Source organism: Cnephaeus nilssonii (genome assembly GCF_951640355.1).
Source record: "Cnephaeus nilssonii genome assembly, chromosome: 19".
NCBI classification, from domain to species: Eukaryota; Metazoa; Chordata; class Mammalia; order Chiroptera; family Vespertilionidae; genus Cnephaeus; species Cnephaeus nilssonii.
In genome coordinates this window covers 48,113,327-48,135,268 of record NC_137090.1, presented here as the reverse complement: position 1 = coordinate 48,135,268, position 21,942 = coordinate 48,113,327, and the positions used below count along the sequence as shown (strand labels likewise).

Here is a 21,942-nt window from a genome sequence, read left to right as displayed (position 1 = left end):
CACATGCTTGCCATTTTTAATGGCTCTAGTGGTCTAAGGGGCTATATCTTATAGTGAAAGATAGAACCATGAGCATATCAGAAAGTACATTTGTAGGCACATATGCAAGTGCATTGGTATCATAAGATACAGTCAAATAATAAAATCTAATAGCCTTAAAGTTTTAAAGACCAAGTAAAAAGTTTAGCAAAAAAATCCCTAGTATTTAGATTTGCATAAAACAGATGCTCAGAATTCAAATTTAGATCAGAAACATGCCTTAAGGAATGATGGGAAAGAAGTGCAATTAGCTTTTAACAGTAAATTATCAAAATATGTTAACAGTTAAAACACAACATAGTAGGTGTCATACATTTAGTTGCTCTTAATTGCTTTGTTTAACCTGCTTGCCAGATTAACCTTCCTTCCTCTGTAAACTTTTCTAATGGCCTCTGCACAGATCTCTTGTAGTGAAGTATTCTGCTTTCTAGTACACATAACACTTCTATTCTCTACAACTTAGTTGTATAATGCTTAGTTGTTTGCTCCTAGTTTGTCCCAGTGTATATCTCATTACATAATTAGGTATTAGATAAGTAGAGTCATCTTTATGAAAACGAAGTTAACACCCCAGTAGTAATGAGCATGCCTAGCACCCAGATCTTGATTTCTAAACAGATGTCTATTAAAAATAAAGAGCCAGGAATCCCTGGAGAAATGGTCATAAATGAGGCATTGAAAGTGCAAGGTGAACCTGCGATATCTTCTGTCAGAAGGCAATTAAGTGCCCAAAGATGGGAGAGGGAATGTCAAAGGACTGACATAAGAGCTACCTGAAGGGTTCAAACTGGCCAAATTTGGGATAATTTGAGCATCAGAAAAAAATCACAATTTATCATAATACATTGAACCATTTGTCAGCACTGTCAACTCCTTAATATGAGAATTTGTAATTAAAGGAAAGGAATTGAGCATGACCCTGCCTCAAGTGTAGCCCAGCTGATGAAGGTTCACTCTTATAGAATGTCAGTCAATAAATGTAGAAATAATAAAAAATCACCATTTTGCAAATCTTGATGAAATAACTGATTCAGACAAGAATCTTCATTATTGGATACCAAAACCACCAGGTGAATTTATGGCTACACAGGCTATCCATAATCTGCCAAGGTCTCAGTCCACAGATTAACTGCAACAGAAAAACATAACTTTACATTGGGAAGATAAGGTGGTTATAATTGATCAAATTTTGCATCACTGATAGTGAGGCAACCAGATATTAATAAGACTTTTGATATAATATCACATACATCTGTGAAGTGTTAATGTTAAAAATGTTTAACCTGAATACATCAAGCCTTTGGCCCTAATTGCTAATTTATAGAAACTACAGCAACAAGATAAGCAAACCACAGATCTGTTGGCTTGATAAACAATCTGGTTGTAAACAACAGTTAAATCCTGAATGTGAGATTCTACAACTGACCTGCTCCATTAAAAAAAAGTCCTGGAAAAAAATCAATGTTTTCATATAGATTAAACAAACATTACAATAAAATGTAGTGTGTGAGATCTGACTGAACAGGAAAAATTTAAACATGGGTTAAGCATTAGGTATTAGGAAATTACTCTTCATTTCTTGAGATATGTAATAGTATTGTGATTATAAAAAAGAAAAAGACTGTCCTTACTTTTTATGAGATGCATAGGGGTGAAATGTCATGTCTTTTAAGTTATTTTCCAATTTTTCAGAAAAATATGGCAAAATGTAAATTTTAAAATCTAAGTGGCAGATGTAATTTATTCCTCTTTAACTTTCAGTATATTTGAACGTCTTCATAATAAAAAGTTGTGGGAAATAAAAAACTTGTATTATATTTAGGCCAGACAACTGTAAAAGTGGGAAAAATACACAAAGATTTAGGATTCTCCACTATTATTATTCAATTATTTTATAAGGGCATCAATGGTTTCAGTGTATTAATGGAAGACCTTTATAAATGCATTATTTATGCAAAACACGTAAAAGTAGGAAATACAAATTAATGCAAAGAAAGACGCTAAGGACTATAATACTCCACACATTCCTTCCAGGAGAAAAATGGTGTGTAAGGTATAAAGTGGCAGTATAAAAATTGCATATGAAGTACAATGGTTATTTTTAATCTAATCACTGGCATAAGCATAATTTGAGTATTATACAACCTGGAGATAATCTATAATTTATGAAAGGCAATTCCATAACATCAGGGTAATGAATGACAGGCAAGGAAAAGCAACAACTTCTTGAAGAAAACACTCAACAAGAAAGCCTTGAAGATGTCTTTCCTTCTGCATTTTTTTGTGGGATGTATATATAGTCATGTCCAAATGAAGCCACATGGGTCAACACATGTTTAAATTGATATTTATGGTGCCAGAATGTATATGTTTTTCTTCATCTAGCTCAGGAAAACTTCCTGTGCAAATATGTCTCATACTTTCTTAGGACATATTAACAATCCCCATTATTAATATCTCGGGATTCTGTTTCTTCATTTTTAAGTAGTTCTTAACCAACCAATGACCAGTATTTGTTAAATTTTCTTTTCATGTATGTACAAAAATTCTGCCAATTTCACTCCATCAGTTAAGTCTACCTTATTACTCATCTATTTATTTATTAATTCAACTAACAGATATTGACCACCTGCTATACGCAAGGCACTGAAGAAACAAGAGCAAGATGAAATCTCAGCTCTCAGAATATGGTCTAATATTTTGACAGTGGAATGCTGTGGATATTAAATGCAATAGTATTTTTACCTATTGCTATTTGCATTTCTGCCAGTTTTCCTTTTATATTGTTTAGGACTCTGACTCCATTATTATTGTTTAATGATTACTGCATCAATGATAGTTTTTGCATCAATGCTTTTTTCAATGAATTTCCCCCATAAATTTGAAGGGTATACTTATCTATATGAAGGAAAATGAATTCCAATTATTCCTTTAAAATCCATAATTTCATTTTTACTTTCTTCTTACAAACAGGATGAATTTTGTTTTTTATTCAATCAGTTTTTTCCCTAAGGTAAACCAAGTAACAGTTCATGTTAAGTTACCTACATATTCACTTTCCACTGTTGTCTTCATCTTGATTTTTTTCCTGACTCCACTTTCTGCACTGAACTCATATCCATTTTCCATTACTTATTTTCCCTCACATTAGATTTTATTACTTCCTTGCTTTAGGATATGTAGTCAACTTTGGCAACCCATTTTAGGTTTCTTATGCTCATCCTGTGATGTGCTAGTTAAGCTCATGTCCTTACTTTAATCTTTCATCAGTTTAGAAAGCTTTTGGTTGCTTCATTTCGCAGTGAATTGCAGCAAAGTCCTGCAGGAAGCCCTGAAAGGATCCAATTTAAGAAGTTTGGGCCCTGAGCACAGTAGGCACTCCAAAAACATGTATTTCAAGGAAAGAAATGGACTTTCCACAGTAAAACATCACAGAGTACCCTTAAGCTATAAAATTAGGAGGCAGGTGAAAAAAAAGTGGAACAGTATTTTCTTTTTTCTTTCTACAGGATGACAGATGTTAAAACTTAGTGAAACTAAGGCTGTTTTAAAGATTAATTTAAGCTTGGGTGTTTAATTTTTGTCTGTTTAACTAAATTGAATTTGTACATGCCTAAGGGTTATATACACATTAGTTTCTCTATCCTATCATCTTCCACTAAGGTTCTCTTTTTTTAATATTTAAGTATTTAAGGAAAGTATAATCAAACAGTGGTCACTTAGAAATCTTTAAGATACTTTAAAATTTCTCCCCCAAACATGGCAGTTATGGCATAATAAGAGAAGGGAAGTAAAAAGGGGGAGCAGGACCTTTTACATATTTAAGGCTTCAAAGCTGGGAAGAACTAAAAGCCAACTAAAACAGCTTTTCTATTATCCCAGGACTACTCTCTTCTGTGAAATCTCTGCTTGATGGAAGCTTTCACAAGTTACATTCACAAGGCCTCATTAAAAAGTACTTGAAATACAGTAAGAGTTGGCTGAGTTACAGATTTCTGAATACTCTTACTTTCACAGGGTTTCTTTCTGGAATAAATCAAGTAAAGGTTAAGAAGTGAAGGAAGGCCTGGCTGGCATGGCTCAATGGTTGAGCATCAATCTACAAACCAGGTCACTGTTGGATTCCTGGTCCAGGAACATGCCTGGGTTTTGGGCTGGATCCCCAGTAGGGGGCATGCAGGAGGCAGCCAATCAATGAAGTTTCTCTTATTGATGCTTCTATCTCTATCCCTCTCCCTCCTTCTCTCTCTAAAAAATCAATTAAAAAAAGAAGTGAAGTTTTCTTCTCAAATTTCACATTACATTTAAATAGATTATATCCACATTACCAATTGATACTTCTGCTCAGTGGTATCTAACATATATTGCACTTCTTTTGAATGTGTTAACACAGAGTACAAAATAAAATTTCAATGATTAAGTTGTAACAGCTAAAGTCTTCATATCCATTAGTTACGATGTTTGGCACCTGTATGAACACGCTGATGCTGAATAAGGTTTGTACTCTGAGTGAAGGTTTTACCACATATACGGCATCCATAGGGCTTCTCTCCTGTGTGAATTCTCTGGTGTTGAATAAGGCATGTTCTCTGGCTAAAATCTTTATCACATTCATTACATTTATAAGGTCTTTCTCCAGTATGAGTTCTATGATGTTGATTAAGTGATGAGGAATAAATAAAAGCTTTCCCACATTCATTACATTTATAGGGTTTCTCTCCAGTATGAATCCTTTGATGCTGAGTAAGATTTGCACCCTGTCTATATGCTTTCCCACATATGTTGCATTTAAAGGGTTTTTCTCCATTATGAATCCTCTGATGTTGAGTAAGGTGTACACTCTGGCTGAATGCTTTCCCACACACAGTGCATTTATATGGTTTCTCTCCAGTATGTGTTCTATGATGTTGAGTAAGGTTTGCACTCTGGCTGAAGGCTTTTCCACATATTTTACATATATAGGCTTTCTCTCCAGTGTGAGTAGTCTGATGTTGAATAAGAGTTGAGGAATGAGCAAAGGCTTTTCCACATTCATTACATTTATAACACTTCTCTCCAGAATGAATTCTTTGATGTCGAATAAGGTAAGTACTCTGACTAAATACTTTCCAACACTCATTGCATTTATAAGGTTTCTTTCCAGTATGTATTTTTTGATGTTGAAGAAGGTGTGTACTCTGACTGAAAGTTTTCCCACATTCGTTGCATATATAAGGTTTTTCTCCAGTATGAACTCTCTGATGATTAATCAGTGATGAACTGTGGCTGAAGGTTTTACCACACTCCAAGCATTTATATGGTTTCTCTCCAGTATGTGTCCTTTGATGTATAGTAAGGTGTGCACGCTGACTAAAGTCTTTCCCACAGTCATCACACTTATATGGTTTCTCTCCGGTATGAATTCTCTGATGTATAGTAAGGTGTGCTCGCTGGCTGAAGGCTTTACCACACTGGTGGCATTCATATGGTTTTTCTCCAGTATGCATTCTCTGGTGTGCAATAAGGGATGAGAGGTGCCTAAACTCTTTCCCACATTCTTCACATTCATATGATTTCTCTTTGGTATGGGTACTTTGGTGTTTCACATAGGATGGGTATTTCCTAAACTTTTTCCCACACACATTACATTTATAAGGCTTTTCTCCAGGATAAAATTTCCTGTGTACAATACCATATGAGATATGATTGAAGGTTGCCATGTTTTCATCATATGTATATGTCTTATTATCTGAATGGGTATCAAACTGTATAATTAGGTTTGAATGTTTTTCAAAATGATTTCCATATATATCATATTTACTAAGATACTCTTCTGTAGGATCATCATCTTGTGAAAAAACTGACTTCAAACTGAAATTTCTTTCACTAGTGGGAATTTTCATGAAGGTATCTGGTGATTGCCTCTCTAATCTGTCACCATAGTCATAAGGTTCTTCCAATTTGATGGTCTGGGTTCCATCTGTTGTGAACCCAGGAATATTTTTAACTGGATTACAATCTTGGGCTTCTGTTTCCCATCCTGAAATAAAAAGAATATAAAAAGGAAACTGCCAAAATAGAAGCAATACAATGAATGTGAATAAAATGCTTAAAAAACCATGGCTCAGACAACCTCATATGATGGTCCTTAAAGCTTGGGAAAGGAGAATAAAAGGGCAGAAAAACAGAAGACAAAACTGAAAATGGAGAGACTCCTCACTATTCAACATGGGCATAGAGTAAATAAAATAGGTTAGGTCAGGTGACAGAGCTAAGAGAAGTGAATACAGTGGATAACATTGTATAGGATAACTTGGGATGGCTTTAATTGTGTGATTTATAACTAGAGGCCCAGTGCATGGGATTTGTGCACTGGTGGGGGGTATGGCCTGCAGGGGTCGGCCTGCTGTGGGAGCGCCCCTCATCCCAGTCAGCAGAGTGGCTGTGGACCCACTGGACCCTCCCTCTGAGTGGCTGTTCCCGCTGTGCTGCAGAAGCAGCTGCTCATCCTGGTCAGCTGAGTGGTGCTCCCACTGTGGTAGTGCACTGACCACCAGGGGGCAGTTCCTGCATTCAGCGTCTGCCCCCTGGTGGTCAGTGTGTGTCATAGCGACCAGTCATTCCGCTGTTTGGTCGATTTGCATATTAGGGTTTTATTATATAGGATTATCTAATTTATATAATGAGTGCATAAAGTGGACATGCTATCATAACTCCTTCTAATCTACTCTGCACAATCCTACATATTATCAAAACAATTGCATGGTGCTTTTCATACTTAAATATGTCTACTAACTCTCCTATATCCTAAAACAACAGCTCTCAAAAGTACAGTTCCCAGCCCTGGCCAGGTAGCTCAGTTGGTTGGAGCATTGTCCTAATACGCCAGGGCGGTGGGTTTGATCCCTGGTCAGGGTACATACAAGGCTTAATCAATGAATGCATGAATGGATCCAAAGCAAATCGATGTTTGTCTTTCTCTAAAATCAGTAAGTAATAATAATAAAAATCTTTAAAAAAAAGTACAGCCCCTAGGCTGGAGGCTAAGCATCACTATCAACTATCACCTGGGAATACGTTAAATTATTGCACCCCACCCAGACATACTGAATGAGAAACTTAGGAAGTGAGGCTGAACAATCTGTTTTTTTTTTTTTTTAGCAGCCCACCAGGTTGTTTTGATGCACATGAAAGTTTGAGGATCAGTGGCATAAAGGTTAAAAGTTAGAGAGAAAAACGTTCAAAATACCTCCAATTTGGCATGTGGTCCCAAAATATTCAAACCTTTTCTATTCTACTGTATATTCTACCACACTTCGTATTCAGCTTAACTTAAAGTTCAAAGTTATTCACATAATTTAAAACTACTTCCTCATAGATGCTATGCATTATGATACCTATCCCATCTATTAAAAAAGCTCGTTTTTCTCTCCTTCTTAGAGTTCTAAGTACAGATTAGGCTGACTCATATAAAATTGTCTTCCACTGGCCAGGTGGCTCAGTTGGTTGGAACATCGTCCTGTACACCAAAAGTTTGTGGGTTTGATTCTGATCAGGGCACATACCTAGGCTGCAGGTTTGATCTCAGATTGAGGTGCATATGGGAGGCAACCAATCAATGTGTGTGTCTCTCTCTCTTTCCCTGCCTCTCTCTCTAAAAAAAAAACAAACCAATAAAAACATATCATCAGGTGAGGATTAAAAAACCCACATATAAAATTGTCTTTTTTGTAGGTCAATATGGCTGAATATTAGCAGTTTCATATGGCTCAACCTAATATAATGTGGGGCCATGACAAAACTTGGCCTTACATTTTTATTTCACAATTTTGTGTGTTACTTATATTTCCAACCTAGTTGTTAACTCTGGAGCTAACTTATGCTTCTTTTACATTTCCTTCAAAAAATGGCCCAAGACTGGACATGGTGGCCACTCACCTGAACTGATAAAATAAGACAGTGAAAAGGTGGACCCAAATGAAGACGCGTGCGCGCACACACACACACACACACACACACACACACACACACAAAACAAACAAAAAACTCTGACCCCAACCAAACCTGCTTGCAAAGCAATCAAATATGTATAGGCATAGCTTGGAGATATTGTGAGTTTGGTTCCACGCCACTGCAATAAAGCATATGTCACAATAAAGTGAGTCACATGAATTTTTGTTTTCTCAGTGCATATAAAAGTTATGTTTATATTATACTGTAGCCTATTAAGTGTGCAATATCTGATGTCTAAAAAAATGTACCTACCTTAGTTAAAAAACAATATATTGTTAAAAAATGCTAAGCATCATCTGAGCCTTCAGAAAGTTGTAATCTCTTTGCTGGTGGAGGGTCTTACCTTCTATTTGTAAAATATTCAGTATCTGTGAAGTGCAATAAAGTGAAGCACAAAAGTGAGGTATGCCTGTATTTGTTGATGTCTATTATGTTTCCATTATGATAGTTCAAAACAGATTTAAATTACAGTAACTTTCTCCTTTGAGATCAGGTGGGAAACAAACATTAAGAATTATTTAATGAAATAATTAAATATGGAATTTATAATGTAGCAAAAATAATACCAAATAGTTCAGAAACTTTCTAAGATGCAGATCAAAGTATAATAACCACAAATATATTCATTCACTGGAATCAACCATCAAAAAAGGAGTAGCTAGCATAGGGGATAATGGAGTATTGATAACTGATAAAAGTAATTAGGTAGGTCTATGTACATTAATATAAAAAGATGTGCAGGATGTATTATTAAGTGAGAAAAAAAAGAGGTAGGTATATAACAGTATGTAGAGCAAGAATCTACCTGTGTAAATATATGTTACATATCTTATAAATAAAAAATACACACATATATTTATACACATTATACACTATAGTGATAATCTAAGGGAAAAGGTCTTAGTAATGGGTGAGAGGAGAGAGACATATTTTATTTGGCTTTCTTGTGCTGCTTGAACTTACAAACTATTTTTATTACTTTGATTTCAATTAAAAAAATCCGAGTTGATACTAGAAAATGATTAGGACTAATCTATACTAATAAAAGGGTAATATGCAAATTGGTCAGGACGCCCTCACAGTAACGACTGAACAGCAGGCTGCGTGAGGCGACCAGGCTGGCAGGGGAGTTAGTGAGGGATGACCAAATGACTGAATAGCAGGCGGTATGGGGCGACGAGGCCAGCAGGGGGGTTAGTGAGGGATGACCGAACGACTGAACAGAAGGCTGTGTGGGGCAACCAGGCCGGCAGCGGGGGGATTGAGGGCGACCAGGTCGGCAGGGGGGGGGGGGGGGCAGTTGGGGGCCTGGCAGGAAGGTGAGCAGTTAAGAGTCAGTGGTTCCGGACTGTGAGATGGATCCCGGATTGGAGAGGGTGCAGGCTGGGCTAAGGGCCCCTCCCCCCCATGCACAAATTTCGTGCACTGGGCCTCTAGTATTAAATAAAAAAAGCAGTATCATAACTAGCATGAAAACTCATAGACAAATATTACCAAAATGCTAACAATAAAATTATAGGTTTTCAAAAGTATTTTCTAATATTTAATAAATTGGCTATGCCTTTCATTGTTTAGCACTAGAAATGTAGTTTATTACTTTTACAGAAAAAAAAAAATAAAAACAACTTCTTTAAAACAGATTTGTTACTTCTCCCCCACCCCCAAAAGAAACAAAATGAGAATGTTAATGGACTGTGTAGGCAAATATGTGAGTGTGCATGCATGTACACACACACAACACAATGAGATAATACCAGAAGCTGAGTTTAACTTCTATGTAATCAGAATCCGTCTATGATAGACTATTTCATATACCTGAAAAGGAAATACTAAAGGTCATAATTAACAAGCTTAAAGTAACAAGTCTGAAAGATGACCATGACAAAACTGCTACTCTAAAGCATACGTTTTTAAATCAATCAATTCATTGGAAGTTCAGAACTTGAGATAATTAAGCAGAGCTTAAAGATGTGTATATAACTAACCCAAATGAATTGATTAGAAGTAATAAGTATCTACTGGTCAACAGGGCCAAACAATGGTACAGCTCTAATAGAAGAGATCAGTGTTGACTCAGGTAATCAAGGAAAGCTTTGGGGATGGAAGGAGGCATGATTTGAGTTGAACCTTAAAGAATGGCTAGGTCCTGTGTGTGTGTGGAAAACCTATAAAAGTTCTGAGACAAGACTGGCCTTTGAAGACCAATAAATACTACTACTCTATTTGTGAGTTATCAAAGTTTCCATTTCCTAAAATATGACTGATTAGATATCCTAACCAAAGGTTCAACTTATATCACTAAGATGGTAAGAAAACAAAATCTTCAGAAGCCAAAAATCAAGTAAAGACAAGAAGATAGAAAATCAGCAAGAGCTCAAGTTGGCTGCTGGTGACAGATCCTCAAACCTGTTGATGACCCTTAAGATTCCACTTTGAGGGTGCAAGGGGCTCAGGGACCAGAAGAAAGAGCCTAAGGCCCAATCCTAAGCTTTAGGAGGGAAGGTTGACAGGAGTCTATACACCCTGTATTACGCTCTGTATAAGGACAGGCTAGAAAACAAGCAAAAAAAACCCACAAAAAACAAAACACCTCACCTCTACAAGATACAAAAAAGAATTTGCCTTTTTCAGTCTTGGTATTTTTTGGCAGGAGAAAACTGTCCTCTCAAAATACATGACCATAAACTGCTCCCTTTTGTGGCTTTACAACCCTAATTTATGCTACCTGAATAATCTAAAAGACCATGCTGAGAAGTCAGCTTAAAGTGCTTCCAGAGGGACAGTACCACTCAGAAGTCTATCCTAACTCTAGTTCAGGCTTATTTCCATTATGCCATGTATGTTTTCTCATTGTTTAGAGTGTGCTGAAATAATTTCCCAAAGAATTTAGTGTGCTACAGGTATAACTTATGTCATTCTGCCAAGGCAAATAAAGCCATAAATTATGAGAAGAACAAGCTTTTCAATTAGTGTGACCCTTAAAATACCTAATGACCAGATAAAGTAAAAAAAAAAAAAATCAGATAAAGTTTAAAAAAGTGAATCAAGTCATTCTAAGGTAGTGTCACTATTTTTTAATTTACTGTAATGCTGTAGTCCAGCGTCAATATTGGTAGACACACTAGAAGTCAGCCTTAAAAAAACAGGAAAGTAAAATGCAAACAGAATATAGAGTGCTCCTTTAGTCATACTAGTATTTATGATTTCTGCAAAGAGAAATAGAGGAAGGACAAACCAGAAACAAATAAACATGTTTAACTACAGGGAGTGGATGGAACATGGCAGAAGAGATGAGAGTGTGTATCTTTCTTTTTAAAAAAATTTTATTTTTTTTACCTTTTATTGACTTTATTGGGGTGACACTGGAGAGTGTACACCTTTCCACATAGTTTTGAGTTAGGAACCATGTTAATGTTTTTATATACTCAAAAATGTAGTTTAAGAAAAAAAACAAAACAAGAAAACACTAAAACTGAGCACAAACAGAATCAAACAAACTTAGCTGTATATGTTAAGACTAGTGGCCCGGTGCACGAATTTGTGCACATTGAAAGGCAATTAATTAGAAGAAATATTTTAGTATCACTACTCACCCTTTCTCTATAATAGAAGTGTCAACCAAATTCATGATTGACAATGACAGATGGAAACACACGCGTGTGATTGGTGCAAGAGCTTTATACGTATTGCGCATGAGTGAGTCAACTTAGCCTTTTATAGATATAGAATAAACTTGCTTAACTAGACTACTTTCTGATTTAGCTAAACTTTTCCCAGCCCAGTGAAGCACAACTTCTCTTTCAGGTAACTGTCAGCAACACAGCAGTAAATATCGACATAAAGCAGATTATTATTGTAGATCACAAAGGGTAAAATATGTAACTGCAGCAGTGTTTGACTATATTCTGAAGTCATTTTCAAGGTCCACCATTTCTTACTTCTTTTCAGTCGGGTCAAGTTCAAAGCTTTCTAAATCTCAGTTTTCTGGCTAATGAAAAGAAAATAGGATTCCACCAAGTCTCCTATCTACCTACTCCAGGACTTCTGTGAGGATCAAATGAGATGAGGCACGGGAAAAAGCCTCACAGACATTTGGTTAAAGTGTGAAATGTTTGCACCTGGCTATAAAGCAAGTCGTGTTCCTGGGCTGAAGAAACTACAAGGAGGCTAGTCGCTAGGGAGAGGAAGCCGGCATTGCTATGTGACATCATTACCCAGATGGACACTTAGCATATTAGCCTTTTATATATATAGATAGCTAGGAGGAATAATTCAAGTAACTTTTGAAACAAGTGTTCTGTATAGTCTCAGTGGAATATATATAAGGACATAAAGGACTTTGAAGAAACTCTGAACCTAGACAGTTTGTTATTGTATGATATTGATATTCCCAAAACCATTTTTGTGTTTATTATGATACAGCAAGTGGGTAAATATACTGATGTTGTTGGGAACCAGGTTACTCATTGTATGGGAAAGGAAATACACAATGGAATATGGGAAAATACAAAATGGAATTAGAGTTATCAGTATAAATTCATGAGAATAAAAAACAAACCCCTAAAACTACATACATAATACATATACATATCTACTGAACAGATTGAGAAGCAATGATACCTCATAGTAGTGAGTACACATATTGCCCAAATCCTAGTTTCTAAGCACTATTTTCAGCTCCTTAGAGAAATTATAGGTCTAAGGTAGGCCCAAGGTGACATAAAGAATATATTGTGCCAGAAAGCAAGGAAATGCTCAAAGATTAATGGTGATATCTGGAAAGGACACTAGTTTGAAAGGCTCCCATTGAGGCAGTCCAAGATGGTGATGTTGGAAGATCCTGAACTCACCTTAACCAAACTATCATCAATAATGAGATAAAATTACATTATGTGTCTGTTGAGGAAATGCAATGAGAAGTCTATATCTATAAAGTATTCTTGGCAAAATTATCTAATCAGAATCATGAGGAATATTCAAGCAAATGTGGGTTACTAAAAAACAAACAAACCTGGCCTGGATCCTTCAAAAAAAGTCAGCATCATGAAAGATTAAAGGAAAAGGAAGGGAGGGAGGGAGAGAGGGAGGGAGGAAGGAAAGGCTGGGGCACAGTTCTAGATTAAAAGGGACTAAGAGCCCGGGCAGTTTGGCTTGAACTAGAAGGTGACAGTTTGATTCCTAGTCAGGGCATGTGCCTGGGTTGTGGGCTTGATCCCCAGGAGGGGGTGTGCAAGAGGCAGCCAATCTCGATGATTCTATCATCATTGATGCTTCTCTCTCCCTCTCCCTCTCTCTGACATCAATAAAAAACATATTAAAAAAAATAAGAAGATAAAATAAAAGGGACTAAAACATTGATAACCAAATGGAACATGCGATTCCTGACTAGATCCTAGATTGGGGAGAAAAACATCTATAAATGATATTTTGGGACAGCTAGAGAAATCTAAGTATTTGACTATCAATTAGATAAGATTATTATTTAAATATTAAACATTTGGAGACAATGGTGTTATACTTATGTAGAATGTCCATGTTATTAGAAGATATATATTGAAACATTTAGAGGTGAGATGATATGATACTTGCAACTAACTTTCAAATGGTTCATTGTAAAAACAAAGTATGTGTGTGTACATGTAAAGAGATAAGGCAGCCCTGGCCAGTGTGCTCCATGGTTAGAGCATCAGCTTGCACACGAAAAGGTTGCAGGTTCCATTCCCAGTCAAGGGCATGTGTGTGGGTAGCAGGTTCATCCCCAGCCTAGTCAGGAAGTGTGCGGGAGGCAACCAATTGATGTGTCTCTCTCACATGGATGTTCTCTCTCTCTCCACGTTCCCAGCCCCCCCACCCCCCCCCCCCCCCGCCCACCTTCCACTCTCTCTAAAAAAATCAATGGAAAAACTATAAGGCAGCCTGGCTGGTGTGGCTCAGTGGTTGAGTGTCGACCCATAAAATAGGAGGTCACGGTTGGATTCCTGGTCAGGGCACATGTCCAGGTGGCAAGCTCAATCCCTGGGGAGGTGGGCAAGGGGATGCCTGAGGCAGCCAATCGATGATTCTCTTTCATCACTGATGTTTATAACTCTCTCTCTCCCTTCATCTCTCTGAAATCAATAAAAAATAAGGCAAAAGTGGCTGAATGATGATAAATGGTGATTCCAGATAAAAAATATATAAGGGTTCAATGTATTGTTCCTACAACTTTTTTACTGGTTTGAAGCCTTTCAAAATAAAGTTGTGAAGGAAGGAAGGAATAGGAACCACCAAAAAGTCTATCAACGGGGAACAGGTTCAATAAAATATGAGAGACACAATAAAATTTGATACAGGTATTTAAGCTCTTTACATAACCATTTGGAACACTTATCAGGCTGTGCTTTTAAGTAATAAAAGCAAAGTACATTACTATGTGTACAGTATGTTCCCATTTATATTAGAAAATGGAGAAAAAATATTTTCATACTAACTTTATATGCAAACAAAACAAAATAAATGCCTTAAAGAATAAACTAAAAAGGAGTAACAGTGGTTGTGTGTTAGGGAGATGTAGGAACTGGGTGAATGTGGTACACAAGTGTGAGATTTTTGTATAAAATTTTAAAATGGCCCTGGCTGGGTAGCTCAGTTGATTATAGCATCGTCCCAATATGCCAAGGTTGAGGGCCCGATCCCTGTTCAGGGCACATATAAAAATCAACCGATGAATGCATGAATAAGTGGAACAACAAATTAATGTTTCTCTCTCTCTCTAAAAATCAATAAATAATAGAAAAATATATTTTATATATTAAAAATATTATGATCTTGTGAATAAATTGTCTTCTCAAATACTTAGAAAATAAAAAATAAAGCAACGAGTTAGGAAAGTAGAGGCAGGGGGCTATAAAGTTTTGTCAGTAAATAAAATGAAAGAAACTCAAATAGAAGGTTTGAAACTTAAGACTTCAGAAGACATTCACGCATGCTTAAGTGAGAGGGAAGGAACGATGGCACAATGAAAGCCTCAGACAAAGGCTAAGGGACGGGACTCAAGGGTCATGGGGAAGGATACATGAGACGTAAGGGGATACGTGATATCTGGAAAATCTTTTCCTCAAGATGCTCTCTGCAAGAAAGTGTTCTTGAGACTGGATGTCTATGTGGAAAGTGACTTGGCCATATTTAAAAATATATCTCACCACACGCAGGGGAATATACTCTAAGTGCAGAGGTTCTCATCCACCACTGATTCTCTCACCTGGAGTAGGGCCTTCTAATATTTCTTTCATCACCATCCATGGTTCTTCCAATATAGGAATCACAGTTGGTCTGTACACTGTAAGTCCTGTTCAAGGGGAATATAATGAGTTTTATCTTGGGTATAAACATTTGTTTAAATTTTATTACCTGATTTCTCCAAATGGATAGACCCCTACAGGAAAACAATAGTTCATGGATGTGACCTAATAAATTAGGTCCTTGTCCTTTTCAGAGCTAGGATAAAAATCCCTGGCACATTGAAGGTTATGTGCTTAGAGATCATGGGGGAAGGAGATCACAGGGGAAGTAGGGAATGAGCAAGGCACAGCATTGGGTGGCAGCCCCGTGACACTGCACATCAGTTTTCAATGATCTTCTACTCAGAAACCTTTCCCCTGGGATAAGGGACTAGAATATAGCCACTTCTGTGCCCAAATGCAATGAGCACAACTGATCTCTAGGCCTCCATTCTTAGCAAAGTACTTTACAGGTCCAACCCATTTTTAATAATGGAGGGGGGGAAAAGATACTCTGGTGACTATGCAGGGGCAGGGTGGGTGCAGATGATGCTTACCTAGAGAAACCATGTTCCAATAGTTCTGTAATGTTACAGTCTTGTACAATTCCTTCTGTACAGGACGCATTAGCTCCCAGTCCTCCTGGGTGATATCCACAGCCACATCTCTGAATGTCATTGATTCCTAAAACATCAAATATAATTTAACTTGGTTCAGGAACTAGTAGGAAAGTGATAGTGATAATACCAGGTAGGCGTGAGGTGGAGAGAATCATAGAATCTTGAGCTTTAGTAGGGCCCTAAAAGTTTTCTAGTCAAAACTTTCACCCAATGTATGGATGAGCATACCCGAGTGGCTTTAAAGGGAAGTTTGAAAATAGAGTGGAATTATTGTTTTCAATTGCCACTAGTGCATATATTGGTGGCTTCATCTTAAAGAAGAGTTTTAAACACAGATGACACAGAATAAATGGTTTTGCTCTTCAAGCTCTGCCTTAAGAATAAGTTCAGTGTGTTATAATCTGAGACTTTGGTATTCTGTGTGCTCTATGATGAGATGCGGGCCCTTCCTTTCTGCACCACACTGTTTAACGGCTGAACTTTCAGATACATTTCACATCTCTTTGGTTTTCTTCCTTTTGTTAAAAAAAGAAACTATGTTTCTTTAAAAACTTATATTGGGATTTTGAAATCATATTAAGTTTATAAGTTAGGGAAAACTTTTTTTCACAATATTCACGGCTTCTTTCACATCCTATAGAATGATACAGAACATGAAGGTATTGCAAAATTTATACTCTGCTTAGTTCTACCTATTTTAAATTTGAAAGGGGGGGTAATAATGTAAATGAAATATTTTATCATCTATCTGATTTTATGTATAAAAATGATTAATTTTTGTATGCGATTTACTGTAGCAGTCACTTCACTCAAATTTTTATTATTGTTTTTAACAGTTTATCCCTTGATTTTTTTAAATTTAAAAATTTTTTTTAATTTTAAAATTTTTTTAAATTTTAAAATTTTCTTAAATTTTTCAGGTAAACATTCATATTACCTATAAATAATTTTATAATGGTTTCCAATTTCAGACCATCTATGTTTTTACAGTAAACCTTTATCTTAAAATGGCCTGAGTTGCTCTTCCTTAAAATAAAATAGACTTAAAATAAAATGATCAAAAGTAATTCCATATAATACATTGCTTTTAATCACTTGTTCATGAGGAAAAATAATATTAGTAACTATTGTTTACCCTACTGTGATCTTATTGATTACTTACAATCCAAGGTAACAAGTCTCATAATATTTAATCCTCATAGAGGAATATTCTATTTATTAGAGTCGAATAACTCAAGCTGGGTGGTTAAGTACCTTTCCCCAACTTACAGATCAATGGTAGAACCAGGAACCAAACCTAGATCCATTCAGCTGTGCAGGCCAATCCCTTAACCTCAATGCCATTCTTATTGCCTTAAAGTACAGAAGTGAGCAAAGGCATCCCCATTTCCTACACAGGGCATTCATCTACCTTAATAGGCCAAGGTGACTGAAAGAGAAAAACTGAGGATTATGTTCTTGATAGGATTTTTGGGGTCACAGAAGTCAGAAGGACAGGAAAGAAAATGTCATCACACACTATGAAGACTTTTTAAAATCACAGAAGACACTAAAACTCACTTTGGTCACCAAGTCATTTAGCCATCCAGCCTGGAAAGCATGTCTTCCTTTGGGATCTTCCTCTGGGATCTCTTGGGTAAAGGCAGAGTTTGGAGGAGCAGCTAGGGAAGAGAAAGAGACCATGCTGGAGATAAGTCCTATTTGAATTGCCAAATAGATGCCTATATTTTCTCTCCCTCTCTGCCTCCCTTCCTTTCATTTATCTTTTTATAGATGCCTGTATTTCCTTAAAGTGAGAAGTCAGAAGGAAAGCAAACATAGCACTCCTACTTAAAAAAATCAGCAGGAAGAAGCAAGGACTTGTCCTAAGACATCAGTGCAGGCTTTAAGAACGAGTCTGCTCTGGCACTCTTAAGTATATATACCAAATTCACAATTTTCTACTAAATCCTCATGTGAATTTTGTGAGTTGTATCTTCACTTAATAAGCAAATGTTATCTGGACCCTTTTCTACCTATTTGGAAGTGTTACTGTAAAACCCAATTCAAAAAGCAAATGATTTATTGGCAGAATGGTTCAAACCTCTGCAGGTAAACTTCCTGAGGGCCCACAAGGGGGAAATCTGGTTGTGTTTGATCACTGTTTTATGACGCATCTCCTCTGGGTTTAGAGAATGTGTCTGTGGTTCCAAGAAATCTGAAGGGAAATAGCATGCAGGATGAGGATCATGTTCAAGCCTATTCTCACTCTCACTGACCTTCCTTCTCCCCATTTCGTTAACAGGCAGCTCTATAATATGCTTGTTGTCTTCTCTAACCATCCAGGATCCCTCCCCTCTTTGCTCTATAATTCTCACCTTCATCTTCTAGAATCTTAGTCAAATCCTCCACCAGGGTCACTACTTCCTCGCTGCTCTCTGGGTACTGGGACTTTACCCAAGTCCTAACCTCCCCAGGCAGGATGGTCAGGAATTGCTCCAGCACCAGCAGGTCCAGGATTTGTTCCTTTGAGTGAATCTCAGGTCTCAGCCACTTCAGGCAGAGCTCTCGGAGTTGATTCAATGCTTTTCGAGGACCAGCCATGTCTGGGTATGGAAAATTCCTAAAATTCTGTCGACAGGTCTCAGTGTCACGCAGGAGTCTTGAAGCAAGGCTTTCCTTTTCTGCATTGCTGGGTCCACTCTGAGCCTTGTCTGGCTTCCACATTAGAAAGAGTTGGGAGCGTGAAGAACTGGTCATCCTCTTGCTCGGGGCTGACATTGCAGGAGAGTCAATCTGGCAGTATCCTTTATTTCTCTAGTGGTGAGCCAACTGCTTGAAGTCTCATGCTAGAGCCACAAGGACATTACATGTAGGGTTGCTGCAGCCAGAGGCACAACAGAGTCAAGGTAGGGTTATCAGCCTTAATTACAAATTCCGAGCCTACTACTTGCAGGGATGGTTAAGGGACCCTAAAACACAAGCACAGACCACAAGTTCAAGAATTCCTGGTGCTCTCTCTTATACACGTACACAAATAGATATAGACTACCCAGTGTGCACAGAAAGAAACATACAGACTTCACCATGGCCAGCGCGCTCAGTGGTTGGAGCGCGCCGAAGGGTCAAGAGTTCCATTCCGGTCAAAGGCATGTACCTGGGTTACAGGTTTGTTCCCATGCCTGACTGGCACGTGTGGGAGGCAACCAATTAATGTGTCTCTCACATCGATGTTTCTCTCTCTCTCCCCCCACCCTCCCTTCCATTCTCTAAAAATCAATGAAACAATTATCCCCGGGTGAGGACTAATAGCAACAAAAACACACAAAAACTACCCCCCCCCCCCCAACCATACAGACTTTACCTTGTCTTTCTATCTTTAGACTTCTAATAAAGGGCGAGCCATTTACCCGCCTTTGCATATTAATTTCGGCCTATTCTAGCTTTTCATTGACGCCTGGGGAGACCAGCCGCTGGGACTGGAAAAAAGAAGAAGAGGTTGGTGTGATTTGAAGCCCTCACATGCTTCTAAAGGAGACACTTCCTTCTGAACACACTGAAACCAGGATGCCGGAAGAAACCCCCCAACAGGCCTGCCCGGGAGAAGAACCCCAACACCTGTCCACAGGCTCCCGCTCGGAGCCCTCCCCAACCACAACCGTGTCACCAGGCCAACTGTTTACCAGGACCCGCACAGCAGAGGTGCTGGCCTTGCCGCCCGCCGCCTCCCGTTCCCAGCAGGTCTCCGAGCTCCTCTTCAGCCCGAGGACCGCCCCCCCCCCCCCCCCCCCCCTCCAGGGCAGCATTTACCCCGGGTTCACCTCCCCGCAGGCCGCCTGCACGGGCGTCCGTGACATCATTACCTGTCGCCGGGACGGAGAGGCCGGAGGCCCCGGCAACAATGGCGGCCGGCGCGGGCCCTGGCGGCGGGCTCGGTCCCAAGCTGCAGAGGGGCCTCTGGCTCCGCCACGGCCCTCCCCGGAGAGCACGGGCGTCTTGGCCTGGAACGCGCGCTCCACCCCAGTTCCGAGAGGCCCGGCCGGGAACCCTCGGAGCCTCGGGTCCGCCGAGACCTCGCCTGGGCGCCACTGCGCATGTGCGCGAGGCCGACGCTACGTGTCCGCTGAGCCAATCGGAAGCCGTGCCCCGGCTCGCCTGCGGACTTGTCGCCATGGCAACCTCCTCCGGCCTAGCCCCGCGACTTGCTGGTTAGCCTGGAAGGTAGCGAAGGGGTCCTCGCTCCAAGTTGTCCTGGTCAGAGGCGGGACTTGGAGGTGCAGGAGCTCCCCGCATGTTGCGGGGGAAGAAGCGCGCGGACGGGAGGGTCGGAGCCCGCTAATTAACCAGAGGAAACCAGGTGCCCGAGTTCGCAGAAGGATGGGGAGAGGAGGTGTGGGGCTAAAGGTGAAAAGCCCCAAGTGCTGGCTGGGGCTTTACTGTAAGCGGACATTCACTGTTAAAGGTTCTGAGTCCCCCCCCCCCCCCACCCCCCCCCTTAGGAATCTGATTCCGAGACTCTCAGATTGGAAAAAAACAAACAGTATCCAAAAGCATGCTGTTTACAAGAGGCTCAAAACATACACAAAATGCTTGAAAAGAAAAGGATAGAAAAACATAGTCCAGGTGTTCCTGTTATCTAATGCTGTTTTGGCAAACCACTGCCAAACTTAGTGGTTTTAAAGGACAAGCATTATTGTGCTGACGGATTCTGTGGTTCAGGAATTTGGAAGGGGAACCCCGGGCGTGGCTCTCCTTCGCTGCACTGTCTGGAGCCCCAGGGGAGGCGATTTGACGGCAGCGAGGGTCCACTTCCAAGAAGGCTTCCTTACTCACATGTCTTGTGCGTGGGCTGAGGTGGCCTAAGGATGAACTCAGCTTGGATTTGACCGGAGTGCCTACTTGTGGCCTTTCCAGCACCAAGGGCAAGGGTGGTTGGGCTTTTCACATGTGGCCCCCGGCTTCAAGAACAGTCTTCTAGTGAACCCAGAGAGAGGCTCCCTTGGAAGTCTCCTAGCATCACTTCCATCACACTCCCAGTCAAACCAGTTACAAGTCTATGCAGAATCAAGCAGAGGTAGGTGTAGACCCCAACTCTTGATGGGAGGAGTGTCAGAGAGTCCTAAAGTTACCACACCAGGCAAATGTGTCAACTTGGCTAGGCTACAGTCTCCCACTGTTCAACCACATTCTAATCTGGCAGCTTGCTGGCGGCGAGGGCACTATCACCTGAGGTTGGTGCAGTGCTGAGAGTGCATGTGAGGCTGTAGTAGCATGATTATTAAAACTGTCACTGGTGTAGAATGGGGATGGGGTACTGATGGGAGGGAATGCACTTGTGGATGCTATATCTCAAATCTTTGTGAGATTGGGCAGGTAGCCATGTTAAGGACTATGGAATTGAATGGCTCTTACTGAGAACTGTTGACAAGGAAAGGCTGAGAGGGTGGTTAATCACCAATTTAAGGAAAAGTGTGGAGATCAGAGGCTTCTTGAAGCCGGATGGTAAAATGTAAGAGCAGCATAACTTCAGATAAGGTTGAATTCTCAGCCCCAGAAAGTTGGCATTGCCAAGATCAGGACCTGCTTGGAAAAGAGTAGAACCCTGAGACGCAGGATGGGGACGTTTGGATTAATGTAGGCTAACATCTCAAAACACCAATCCCTCTAAATTCTCTGGGCCTGCAAAAGTGGCCCACTTGAATTGATACAGACAGAGGCCTCTACTTTACAATAAAACCTGTTCCCCTCTCACAATCGACTCTTTCCTCCCCTCCTGGTCACTACCAATAACTAGGGTCAAGTTACCACAGAACCCAAGAGGGAAAATGTTGGGCCTAATAAGGGAGAAAAAGAACTATCCCCTGGGCCCTGGCTGGGTAGTTCAGTTGGATAGAGCGTTGTCCTGATACATTAAGGTTGCAGGTTCCATCCCTGGTCAGAGCACATACAAGAAACAACCAATGAATGCATACATAAGGGAAACAACAAATTGATGTTTCTCTCTCTCTTGCTCTAAAATCAATTAAAAAAAGCACTATCCCCTGAAGTTACTG

At 39.4% G+C, this 21,942-nt stretch overlaps 1 protein-coding gene across 7 annotated transcripts; it reads right to left on the bottom strand.

Annotated features, from left to right (window-relative positions):
* Window positions 1-299: 299 nt before the first annotated feature.
* Window positions 300-19,970, bottom strand: ZNF287 (zinc finger protein 287). 7 transcript variants are annotated; one of them, XM_079797087.1, is made up of 8 exons: window positions 19,753-19,970; window positions 19,254-19,368; window positions 18,268-18,861; window positions 17,471-17,571; window positions 15,848-15,974; window positions 15,272-15,358; window positions 8,375-8,399; window positions 5,897-6,058 (listed from the first exon to the last, which is right to left on the bottom strand). In XM_079797087.1, the coding sequence occupies exons 3-8, from the start codon at window positions 18,668-18,670 to the stop codon at window positions 6,031-6,033; spliced, it is 771 nt and encodes a 256-aa protein (XP_079653213.1). In that variant the 5' UTR covers window positions 18,671-18,861; window positions 19,254-19,368; window positions 19,753-19,970; the 3' UTR covers window positions 5,897-6,030. The 7 variants fall into 7 exon arrangements, with proteins under 7 accessions (XP_079653214.1, XP_079653208.1, XP_079653210.1 ...); XM_079797088.1 differs by lacking the exons at window positions 5,897-6,058; window positions 8,375-8,399 and adding an exon at window positions 300-1,168; XM_079797082.1 differs by lacking the exon at window positions 8,375-8,399 and having other exon boundaries at window positions 1,183-6,058.
* Between the last annotated feature and the right edge of the window lie 1,972 nt (window positions 19,971-21,942).